This window comes from Phoca vitulina, unplaced genomic scaffold (assembly GCF_004348235.1).
Source record: "Phoca vitulina isolate PV1807 unplaced genomic scaffold, GSC_HSeal_1.0 scaffold92, whole genome shotgun sequence".
Taxonomy (NCBI): Eukaryota; Metazoa; Chordata; class Mammalia; order Carnivora; family Phocidae; genus Phoca; species Phoca vitulina.
The window spans coordinates 1,318,841-1,330,980 of NW_022589795.1; the positions used below are offsets into that span (position 1 = coordinate 1,318,841).

At 44.4% G+C, this 12,140-nt stretch overlaps 1 protein-coding gene across 2 annotated transcripts; it reads left to right on the plus strand.

The window, feature by feature from the left end:
• Window positions 1-329: 329 nt before the first annotated feature.
• Window positions 330-9,284, plus strand: G6PC (glucose-6-phosphatase catalytic subunit). 2 transcript variants are annotated; one of them, XM_032396612.1, is made up of 5 exons: window positions 330-684; window positions 2,660-2,769; window positions 4,977-5,082; window positions 5,709-5,824; window positions 7,830-9,284. In XM_032396612.1, the coding sequence occupies exons 1-5, from the start codon at window positions 455-457 to the stop codon at window positions 8,339-8,341; spliced, it is 1,074 nt and encodes a 357-aa protein (XP_032252503.1). In that variant the 5' UTR covers window positions 330-454; the 3' UTR covers window positions 8,342-9,284. The 2 variants fall into 2 exon arrangements, with proteins under 2 accessions (XP_032252503.1, XP_032252504.1); XM_032396613.1 differs by having other exon boundaries at window positions 455-684; window positions 2,660-2,775; window positions 5,060-5,082; window positions 7,830-7,845.
• Window positions 9,285-12,140: the final 2,856 nt, after the last annotated feature.

Consider the following 12,140-nt stretch of genomic DNA (forward strand, 5'->3'; position numbering starts at 1 on the left):
AGACTTTTATTTGCCTGCAAATAAGTGCACTTGCAGATAGGAAATCAGGATCTTTGCAAGAACCATGGCAGACGTAGACTCTGTCCTGTGTCTCTGGCCTGGTTTGGGAGCCAGGAGGGCAGCCCTTGTGCTACCAAGCAGCCTGCCAAAGTTAATAATTGGCCCAGCCGAGTACATGGCAGATCAGGCTGTTTTTGTGTGCCTGTTTTTCTATTTTACGTAAATCACCCCGAACATGTTTGCATCAACCTACTGGTGATGCACCTTTGATCAATAGATTTTAGACAAAAGTGGTTTTTGAGTCCAAAGATCAGGGCTGGGTTGACCTGCAGACTGGATCCAGGGTGTATAAAAACAGGGGCAAGGCGCAGGCTGATAGCAGAGCAATCACCACCAAGTCTGTAAACGCTGCAAGGGCTTAACAGAAGGCTGCCTGAGGAGCCAGGGAGGAAGGATGGAGCAAGGAATGAATGCTCTTCATGACTTTGGGATCCAGTCAACGCACTACCTCCAGGTGAATTACCAGGACTCCCAGGATTGGTTCATCTTGGTGTCCGTGATCGCAGACCTCAGGAATGCCTTCTACATCCTCTTCCCCATCTGGTTCCATCTCCGTGAAGCTGTGGGCATCAAGCTCCTCTGGGTAGCTGTGATTGGAGACTGGCTCAACCTCGTCTTTAAGTGGTGAGTAAGAGCCAGACAGAGAGGAGCTCGGCAAGGGAAGAAGCCGGCATTCTCTCTGGAAATGTCTGTGCATCGGAAGTTGCCTTCTCTGTGCTATTCGGGAAGCCACAGGTTACTCCCCTCCGACTTTGGATCGTCTACCTAAAGAAGGAAGACAGAGAAAACCCCATCAATAAGTTGAAGATACAGGCAAGGCTATTTCATGTGGATGGAAGGCCAGCTGGACTTAGTGAAAAGTCTGAAGTATAGGTTATAAGCAAAGAAGCAGAGTTTTATTACTTTGAAGCAGAATAGGTAACATGAAGATAGATGTATGAAAGATGATGTCTGCAAACAGGAAACAGGTTGATAACTTAAAAACCCATTGCATGGAAAAATGAGAAGTAACCCAGAGAACGGGGCTCCAACCCTTGTTCGGCACCTACCAGCTGTATGTCCTGGGCAAGTCAAAGCAACTCTCTGAGTTTCTGTTTTATAATCTGTAAACTTAAGTTATCTCTGGGACCTTAATAATAATTCTAGTTAACATTTATTGAACATTTAGTAGGTACTAGGCCATGTGCCACGTGCTTTGCTGTGGGGTAGTTACTATAATTAATATAACAGATGAAGAGACCGAGGCATTGAGATAAACGACCACAACTAGACCAACATGGCAGTCAATGGCAGAGGCATCATTTAAGCCCAGGCAGGCTGATTTCAGAGGCAAGGTTCTTAAAAATTATGTTATATTCAATGCTGATGAACCAACTCTCTCAGGGGGCAGGAGGAAGCCCTAATGTTAGCATTTGTCAATTTCTCCTGTGTTTATATTCCCATTGGGGCCACTTTCAATCTACTGGTGGGTCAAGCTTGCCAAAATCCTAAATATTTTACAATTATTAGCCAGTACCTGTTGACTCTAGCACATTACCGGCTTGGCCTCTGTTTCCTCATCTACAAAATAAAGAGCTTGGGCCAGCTAAGACCTTTACCGTCCCTAAACTATCTATGTCTACTGTCAAGTGATTCTGAAGACCCTTCTAGCTCTAATATTCTTTGGCCATAAACAATAAACCATCTCTTAGTGTCCAAAAAAAAAAAAATTGTCATGGGGTCGAGAGGCCCAAGGCATATCGATATGGTTCTGAAATCTCTGTTGAATAATCTAGATGTTGTCTGTAATGTCCCCTATTCAACAGCATGACCTTAAAAAGTAAACAGATAAAGGGTTATTTTAAACATCTGATCTCAGTTGAAGAATCATGCATTTTCTCTGAGTTGGCAAAGGTCAGAGTTAGTGGCTGTCTCTGATTTTGGTGAAAAATCACTATTCCATCCCTCGAGGGGCTGACCCTTGACATCTGTTTCCACAACGAAAAACATATCTAGTACTTTTAAGGGGGAAGTGGTTTGTCTGAGCTATACCCTCTTCCAAGGTAGAAAGGATACAAAGCAATCACCTGAAGCTATCTATGTCCTTACAGAGAGTAATTCTTAGGGCAAGGAGGCCACATCTCCTGAGGGTGCTTGTCCCTGGGGCTAGGGCACATTCTCTGATGTCAGAGGAAACCCAAGACTCCCTGAGATCTGAGGAAAGAGCATAGGGTCTTGGCAGGATTTGCAAGTCCAAGTTGCAAACTATAGTTCTGTACGTGTCCTGGAAGGACAAATTCTTCCTGGGATTTAAAAAAAGTCACATAGCTTCCGTTAATAGGGATTTTTTAGGATCTTGAGTTTATTTCTGTTTGAATAAATAATACATTCAAATAGTTCAAAATTCCAAAGTTATATAAAGGATGTACCAGAAAAAGTCTCCCTCCCCTACCGCTTTCCAGCCACCCCGGTCCCCTTCTTGGAGGCAGCCAAAGCTAATAGTTTTCTGTTTAGGATCACATGAATCTTCTCCTCACACTACTCTCTTTTCTCAAAGGTGTGGGCTTCAGGCAAAAGGGTTCTTGCAGTAACTCCAGACGCTTGTTCTGCTTTTTTACAGGATTCTATTTGGACAGCGCCCATACTGGTGGGTCATGGACACCGATTACTACAGCAACACCTCCGTGCCGCTGATTAAGCAGTTTCCAGTCACCTGTGAGACTGGACCAGGTGAGAGTCCCAGCCCCGGTAGAGACAGAAGCTGGGTGGACCTTGCTCACTGTGGCCACCTGTCAGCCGTCACTGCAGACGAAGCTGTCTTTGAGGGGACATGAGGAGGACTGCTCCTTCAAGCTTTAGGCATAGTCTTCAATAGGGTACAACTCCAGTTTAATTTAATTCAAGGAGGCCTTCCTGAAGAACACATTACTGCTACTTTAGAAATCTGCCTAATACTTCCAGAACCTACATTGCTAGTCCAGAGAGGCAAAGGTACTCTTATGGGCAAAAGGCTCATGAGAGTAACTGCATTATAGCCCTTTGTCCAGGGAGGGAGAGCAAGAGAAGCTAAGCCCCTGGCTGTCCTTCCCCAAGGCTTGGCCAAGTAGATGTATCTTCCTGAGCTGACTGTCCAATCCCATGCCATGCTTGTGCTTTACTAGATACAACCAGACAGTTCTTGTGTAATCAAATGATAGATTAGATTTCCTTTTTCGGTAGGCAATAGAATATCCAACCTCTTCACTCACCCTTAAGTCTCGGTGCCAGCATCCCTTCCTCAGGGACCCTATCCCTGACTCTCAAACTAGGGCATGGCCCTTAGTTATTTGTTCTCACAAACCCTTTGTTCACTTCAGAGCATATTCATTCATTCAGATGTTATTTATTGAGCACCTATGTTGTGCCAGACACTGTTCTAGGTACTTGGAGTACCTTAGTGAATAAAACAAATATTGCTGCCCTTGTGCAGCTGAAATTTGAATGATGTGTGTGTGTGTGTGCGTGTGCATGCACAATATACAAAATCATAATACATGAGTAAAAGATATAAGATATTAGAAGATGATAATGAAGAGGAGGAAGAGGAAGAAGAATGGGAGGAGGAGGAGAGGAGGAGGAAGGAGCAAAGAAGGAGGAGGAGGATGACGAGGAAAGGAGAGGCAAGGTTTTATCTATGGGACTCCCTGGGAAGCAGACTCAGATGTAGATTAGCATGCAGGAGTCCATGTTCCCATGTGTTGCATGCAGGAGCAACACATGTGGAAGGAAGGAACAGAAACTACCTGGGCAGGAGAAGTCTAATTTGGAATCAGTCTCAGCCAACCCCACAGGGAGCTCTGAGGCTGAGGATGGCCCTTCAGAGTTGCCCAGATTTGTGTCAAGAGGATCAGGCCCTTATATCCCAATTTAGAGCAGTGATTGGGAGGAGGCTGCCCCTGGGGAAAGGTAACCCTGATCAAAATGGCTCTCTTCAGCTCAGGGCAATGCTGGAAGAAGGTTGAGAGCTGAGGGCCATCCATGACCACATTCTCAACTGGGAAGATAAGTCCTTCAGTCTGGAAGGGAATCTGGGTGGTGCATCTCAAGACCTTCTATCTCTCAGGGTAGAATGATCAGGAAGTATGGGTTGAAGTATTAAGTAGGGTGGTCAGGGTAGGACTCCCTGAGGAGAGATTTGAGCAGAAACTTGAAGGAGGCAAGGAAATTAGCAAGTAAATTTCTGGTAGAAGAGTTCTCTGGCCAGAAAGACCAATAGCACAAAGACCCTGAGGTAGGAGTATGTTTAAAGGAGAGCAACGAGGCCAAGATGACTGGAACAGAGTGAGCAACAAGGGAGTAGAGGGAGGTGATGGAGGGCAGATTGATTTGCAGTTATACACCCAGTATGCTGATTCTTTGTGTAGCCTCTAGACTGTATATAACTACAAGAGCTGGGGCCTTCTCTGGTTTTGCTTACCATTACTCCCAGAGCCTAGTACCGTGCTGCGCATGTGGTAGGAGCCCAATAGATATTTGGGTTTTTTTTTTTTAAGATTTTGTTTATTTGTCAGAGAGAGAGAGTACAAGCAGGGGGAACAACAGGCAGAGGGAGAAGCAGGCTCCCCGCTGAGTAAGGAGCCCAAAGCGAGACTAGATCCCAGGACCCTGGGATCATGACCTGAGCCGAAGGCAGATGCTTAACTACTGAGTCACCCAGGCGCCCATAGATATTTGTTTAATAAATGTCTAAATGGATAAATGGATGGATGGCAGGATGGGTGGATGGATGGATGAAAGGATGGAAAGATGGGTGGTGGATGGACAGACAGTTGGATGGATAGATGGATGGAAAGCTGGATGGGTAGATGGATGGATGGATAAAGGACACCCCATTACAATGTCCCAGATGGAGACTTTTCACCTTTAGTTCATCCATTCGTCTGTTCCCTACCCTTTAGGGAGTCCCTCTGGCCATGCCATGGGTACAGCGGGTGTATACTACGTGATGGTCACATCCACCCTCGCTATCTTTCGGGGAAAGAGAAAGCCAACCTACAGATTTCGGTAAGAACTCGGCACTGGGGTGCGGGCGGTGGAGGGCAGGAGGTGACTGTCTCTGTAACAGACACACCACTTGCTCTCCCTCACATTCCCCACAGCTGGCCCACCCCACCTTGGGTTGGTACTGAGCAGACTTGTGGCATTTCTGCTGAGGGCAAACGTGAAGGGCACAAGATGTCAGGGCTGGAAGGGACCTACAAGAGCAACCCCTAACTTTACAGATAAGGAAACAAGGCCTAACAGGGTAAAGGGACTGCTCAAGATCAGACAGTGTAGTTCTGGCAGGGTTTAAATAAAAACCCATTTCTGTGCCAACCAAAGAGTTGCCTGGTCCAAGTTGAAAAACAAAGAAACGTAAGACATTCCTACTACAGAGAATTCTGAGCATGCGGCCACTGGGCAAATGCTCAATTATCACACATATAAAATGCGGGAACTTAACGTTCACGTGTGGAAGGGTTAAGTACGTGACACAGGCATCATCTCTGAGCTGTGGGGTACAGGCTTCAATTTACAAAAATTCCACTGACTGCACCTAAGTTGGCCAGGCGCCGGCGTTCTTGCCAGGCTGTTCTCCTTGCTAAAGTGTGCATATCTGGGTTCTGTTATGATTGCTTCTTCTGTTGCAGGTGCTTGAACGTCATTTTGTGGTTGGGATTCTGGGCCGTGCAGCTAAACGTCTGTCTGTCCCGAATCTACCTTGCTGCTCATTTTCCCCATCAGGTCATTGCCGGAGTCCTGTCAGGTATCAGCTGCTCTGGCTCACTCCCTTCCTGCCCCTCCTATGCCGTGTCTCCCTAACTGGGACACCATCCCAGCCAGCCAGTCATATTCTGTGTGTTCTTACTGAGTTCTTACTATCAACGCTGTTAGCACTTCAGTGGGCTACGAGTTAAGGGTGGGTGAAACCGTTCATTTCTATAGGAGGGCCCAGATCTACACAATTAAATACAATTCAGAAAAGTTGCAGTACTTCAAGTTAACTTACCAATTGAATTAGCTTGAAATTTCCTTACTTTTCATATTCTTTATTTTTTACTGGTCTTCAATTGGAAATGGCCCCTCATTAGTTGTTGTTGTTTTTAATATTTTATTTATTTATTTATTTATTTATTTATTTATTTATAGAGAGAGTTGGGGAGGGGCAGAGGGAGAGGGAGAAAGAACCTCAAACAGACTCCACGCTGAGCGTGAAGCCAGACGTGGGGCTCAATCCCAGGACCCTGAGATCATGACCTGAGCTGAAATCGAGTCGGATGCTTAACTGACTGAGCCACCCAGGAGCCCTGGCCCTTAGTTTAGTTTTAAGGGAATCTACCAAATTTAACAAATTAACAGTGTCCTAGAAAAGCTCTTTATTTGGGTAATTTTCAGACCCACAGTTGGTCTTTCTTATAGGTTCAGAGTTTTGGATACAGTTGATACTTGAACAATGCAAGGGTTAGGAGCAGCATTGATGCCCCGCCCCGCTCCGTGCACTCGAAAATCCACATATAACTTTGACTCTCCCAAAACTTAATTACTAATAGCCTACTGGAAACCTTACCGATAACATAAACAGTCAATTAACACATATTTTGCATGTTATATGTATTATAGCCTGCATTCTTACAATAAAGCAAGCGAGAGAAAAGAAAATGTTCTTCAGAAAATCAGCAGGATCAGGGGCACCTGGGTGGCTCAGTGGGTTAAGAGTCTGCCTTCGGCTCAGTCATGATCTCGGAGTCCTGGGATCAAGCCCCATGTGGGGCTCCCTACTCAACGGGAAGTCTGCTTCTCCCTTTGCCCCTCCCTCCTGCTCATGCTGCCTCACACACTCTCTCTCTTTCAAATAAATAAATAAAATCTTTAAAAAAAAAAAAAAAAAGAAAATCAGCAGGAAGAGAAAATACATTTACAGGGCTCTGCTATATTTATCAAAAAAAATGTGCATATAAGTGGACCTACCTAGTTCAAACCCATGTTGTTCAAGGGTCAACTATACTTGTGTTTTCTTAGATCCCATTTATAAGGGGCAGAAAAGACTTAGGTTAAGTGTAAGAAAGACTTTCTTTACATTATGGGAGGTACTGGAATATAAGACCTTAGGGAAATTGTAGAAGACAGGTTGGAGCAGAACACAGTAGCATTACAAGAAGAGCATTGAGTACAGGGGAGATAATGGTTTCATGACAACCACAAAAGTAATGCAGCGTTTAGTACTGGGTGCCATGTTTGAGGAAGAGCCCAGAAGCCATGTTACATGAAAGACCTGAGAAGGTATAGGTTAGAGATAAGAGTAACTGTCTTCAAATGTGCTCTATAAAGAGGTTCTAGATTTACAACTCAACTCCTACAGAAATAACTGAGACCAATAGATGGCATTGGAGGGGGGGGTCACATTTCAGATTAGCACAAGGAAGAATTTTTGATAATCAAAGCCATTCAAAGATGAAATGGGCTGCCCAAGTGGGAGTGAGCTCTCTACCCCTGCGGGTATTCAAGTAGAAAAATGAGGACCCCCGACAGGAAACATGCGTGTGGTGGGAGAATGTATGTGATAGGACTCTTCCATCTGAAAGAGTCTATGGCTGAGGACAGACTGGAGTCACACATGGGAATAAACCAGGTGATGCTCTAATCTAGCATCTGGGATCTACTACCACAAATGGCAGGATGGATGATATGTCACTGATTGCTCCAAACCCCGCCCCATAGCTGAAGGTCCAGAGTCTTCCCTATTTCTCACAGTCATTCTTTCTTCCACACAGGCATTGCTGTTGCTGAAACTTTCCGTCACATCCAGAGCATCTACAATGCCAGCCTCAAGAAGTATTTTCTCATTACCTTCTTCTTGTTTGGTTTTGCCATTGGATTTTACCTGCTGCTCAAGGGACTGGGTGTAGACCTCCTGTGGACACTAGAAAAAGCCAAGAGATGGTGTGAGCGGCCGGAATGGGTCCACATTGACACCACGCCCTTTGCCAGCCTCCTCAAGAACTTGGGGACCCTCTTTGGCCTGGGCTTGGCTCTCAACTCCAGCATGTATAGGGAGAGTTGCAAGGGCAAGCTCAACAAGTGGTTCCCATTCCGCCTCAGCTGCATTGTGGTCTCTCTCATCCTCCTGCACCTCTTTGACTCTTTGAAACCCCCATCCCAAGTTGAGCTGATCTTCTATGTCCTGTCCTTCTGCAAGAGCGCAGCCGTGCCCCTGGCATCTGTCGGCCTCATCCCCTACTGCCTTGCCCGGGTCCTGGGCCAGCAGGATAAGAAGTCTTTGTAAGGGATGTGGAGCCTTCAGTATTCAAAGTCAATGACCGTGCCAACCATTGAGGGTGGCTAGGGTCTTCTGCTAGCCCATTTTGAGGCCAGAGGTGCTAGAGTCAGCTCAGCTGACCCCTTCCTCCTTTGCAATTCTAATTGTATTGGGTGGGTTTTTTTTTTTAAAAAAACTAACAAGGCTAGTTGAGAAAGCCTTATCTGTTAGAAGTTGGGTCCTTCTGGATTTTTCCCTAAAGACTTACTTGTTCTTCTTTGAGATATACAAAAACAAGACTTCCAGGTAGGGCCAGCTCATAATCCCAGGCTGGGGATCTCAACTGAGAATTTTCTACCTGTCCCCATCCTTACACAGAAAAGGGAAAGGAGCAGTGGATTTGATAGAGAAAGAAGAGTGATGGATTAAGGAAGACTTTTTCATATCCTGCACATCATGCAAATTATGTTACACCATATCTAAATGGCTTTGATTATATTTGAATCTTTAGGTAAGGGACTCTCAATAGTGAGGGACCAACTTAAAGTATAATTAATAGGTAGTTAGTGGGGTAATTCTGCTTCTTATATTTTTCTATTATATATCCATGGTCTTTGCATTTACTAGGATTTCCTAATGGCCGCAGTGACCTAGATTTGTACTGGGTCAGAGCATGCAGATATAGTCAACTTCTCCTCTATCACACTAGATCTTCCTCCTTGTTAGCCCAGCTCGGCCTTCCCTAGAATTTTCCACTGGCTCCACATCCTGCCAGATACAGAGATGCCTAAATGCAGCTCTGGGGGTAGTGCTTTTGTATGGTTTAGTTAAACTCTGAAATCTCAGGCAAAAAGTCAAGGAGACGGCAAGGATTCCTCTCTCCAGAAGGTCACTCCAATGTTACTTTTGATTCCTAGAGGGTAAATATGACTCCTTTCTCTATCCCAAGCCAACCAAGAGCACATGCTTGGAGGAAAAGCCAGCTCTCCCTTGCCTGTTCTTAAGTCTCAGCTGATTTGCAGAATATGTCTTAAAAAAAAAATGCTTAAGCCTATTTATTTGAGAGTCCTTGTTTTTGCTACTAATTATATAGTTCACCATATATTACCATTCATACCAGCCATCCTGGTCATAACATCTTTGAAAAGAAAAATATATATTGCAGTATTTTATTAAAACAACATTTTATTTAAGAATGAAGTCTTGCTGATTACTGTATTTTAGATGCAATGTGATCTGAAGGTTCTAATTCTGGCTCAGCTAAATTTCAAGCTCTTTTCTTTTTCCCTAAACAAATCATTTAGTCTCTGTGTACCTATATTTTCCCTTTGGAGAAAGAAAGTCTTGGGCTGGCCAGGATTGCCAGTGGAGCCAGGGGACCTACAGTGTCCGTGGGGCACAGATAGCCTTGAGGGTATCAACACAGACACGATATCATTGGCCAAGATTGAACATTAGTTACCAGACCACAGGTCAGCATGAGTTGCTCTAAGGGACCAAGCTGCAACTTAAAGGCAAATACACAGGGTCATTACCAAACTAAGCAATCAGGGGATGTAAGTCATAGCAGCGGAAAAAGACTGGGTAGACTCTGGAATCCAGGAAGCCGGCATCAGCAAGGTTTGGGGTTATGGTTAAAGAAAGTCTAAACAGAGCAAGTCACAGCAGCAAGGAATGCTCAAGGGAGTTATCGAAGTTTTCTCTCCAAATGATCCATTTCATCCTGGGTGCAGGGCACCCCCTCCAAAGGCATAACCCTGGATCTACTGAGGATGACATCTGCTCACTCACTTCAGAACTTTGCATGTGTATCTTCAGGAAAGTTGAGTCCTCTTACTGGATTTGGTTTCTTCAGGGGGCATGAAACTCCTCAGAGACGCTACTGGTCTTCCCAAGGAAGAAGGGAAATGGTCTTGCTCTGCCTAAACCAAGCCCCATTGCTCAGGCCTGACCTCATCCTTGATGATTTATTTGTTCTCAGGGACTAGGTCCAGGTTCCTTGCAAGAGGATTCTTGCAGAAAGTGAATAGTGCCCCAGCCCCTGGCAGTTGGTGAGGTTGATAGGGACACATGACAGATAAAATTTACTGAGTACTGCTTCTCTGCCAGGCTCTGTTCTATGCATTTTATTTATTCATACAATTAATTCACTTAATCCTCCCAACATCTCTGTGAGGTGGGGGCTATAATTTATCCGCACATTACATATGAATAAGAACAAAGGGTTCTTATAGGTAGAGGGTTCTTATAGGTTCTTATAGGTATCTTGCCCAGAATGGTGAAGCCAGTTTAAGAACCAAGCAGCCTGATTCCAGAGTCCATACTCCACCCTGTAGCCCCATCACAGGGATGGATGCCAGTAGACTGGTGGCTCTTTCTGGCTGGCTCAGTCGATGGAGCCTGCGACTCTTGATCTCATTGTCCTGAGTTCAAGCCCCACACTGGGTGTGGAGCCTACTTCAAATTAATACATTATTGAAAGAAAAAAAAAAAAAAAACCAGGGACTGTTTCAAACCTTCCTTCAGATGCCAGATACAACTTTGAATTCAGCCCAAAGAGAATTTGTTTTCTTGTGGTCGAAGGAATTATAAAACTTTGAGTGATCTTCCCAGTGAGCTAGTCTTAGTTTCCAAGTATGAAGATACCATATTTCAAAAGCAATTTTACAACATAACTCTTAGAACTAACCATATTAGTTTAACTTTAGCTCTTTCTTTTCTTTCTTTCAAAAAAAGAGTTTAAGAGTCACGCTCAGACTATCTAGGTCAGACAGGAAGTAACTGACTATTTCTACAACGGAGATAAAATGAGAAGACAGAATTACCACAAAGAACTTTTGGTACAGATCCATGTACAGGTGTAGAAAATGAAGAGACTGTGAAAATTGCTTAGGTCAGAGAATCCACAAAGACAAGATTGCTACCTTTCCTTAGGATGGCCACCTGTCTCCTCGAGAAACAGTGCTAAAGGCTTAGAATTTGTGATGGGAAAGGCTGAGCAGAAAGAGCATCAGCCCATGATCAACTCCTAATAGACGGTAGCCAATGTGTTAGCATATTCTGATCACTGACCCGCTGCCCAAGTTATAGAGGTGTGCTTGCTTTAGAAATGACTGGTGAGTCCTCAGGATGGAAGTAAACATAAGTGACAGATGACAGTTTTAAACCAAGATCCATGTCATGTCACCGCATAATTTGATAGATTGTTCTAGCAGTCTATCAGTTTTGAGGAAGTACACTTGGGGATGATACACACACACACACACACACACACACACACACACATTATACACTTGTATTACTGCCCTAGGAAAACAGATCCATTAAGAAAGTACAGCTTTCGGATGCCTGGGTGGCTCAGTTGGTTAAGCGTCTGCCTTCGGCTCAGGTCATGATCCCAGGGTCCTGGGATGGAGTCCCGCATCGGGCTCCCTGCTCAGTGGGGAGCCTGCTTCTCCCTCTCCCTCTGCCTGCCACTCCACCTGCTTATGGTCCCTCTCTCTCTCTCTCTATCAAATAAATAAATAAAATCTTTAAAAAATAAAAAATAAAGAAGTCAATTCCATTTTTATCCCCAGCTCCCCCCTTGCCCTAGGCCACCACTGAACTACTTCCTGTTTCATAGATTTGCCTGTTGTAGACATTTCATACCAATGGAATCATGCAATATGTGACCCTTTGTGTCTGCTTCTTTCCCTTAGCATGATGTTTTCAAGGTTCATCAATGTCGTAATAACATGTATTAGTACTACATTTCTTTTTTTGGCCAAATAATATTCCACTGTATGGATATACTAAATTTTGTTTATGGTATTTGGGTTGCTTC

Excerpts from the sequence above, each read along its gene's own strand:
- G6PC (XM_032396612.1), top strand. The coding sequence starts at position 455 with ATGGAGCAAGGAATGAATGCTCTTCATGACTTTGGGATCCAGTCAACG. Across the intron at positions 685-2,659 it reads CTCAACCTCGTCTTTAAGTG|GATTCTATTTGGACAGCGCC; the intron begins GTGAGTAAGAGC and ends GCTTTTTTACAG. Across the intron at positions 2,770-4,976 it reads CACCTGTGAGACTGGACCAG|GGAGTCCCTCTGGCCATGCC; the intron begins GTGAGAGTCCCA and ends CCTACCCTTTAG.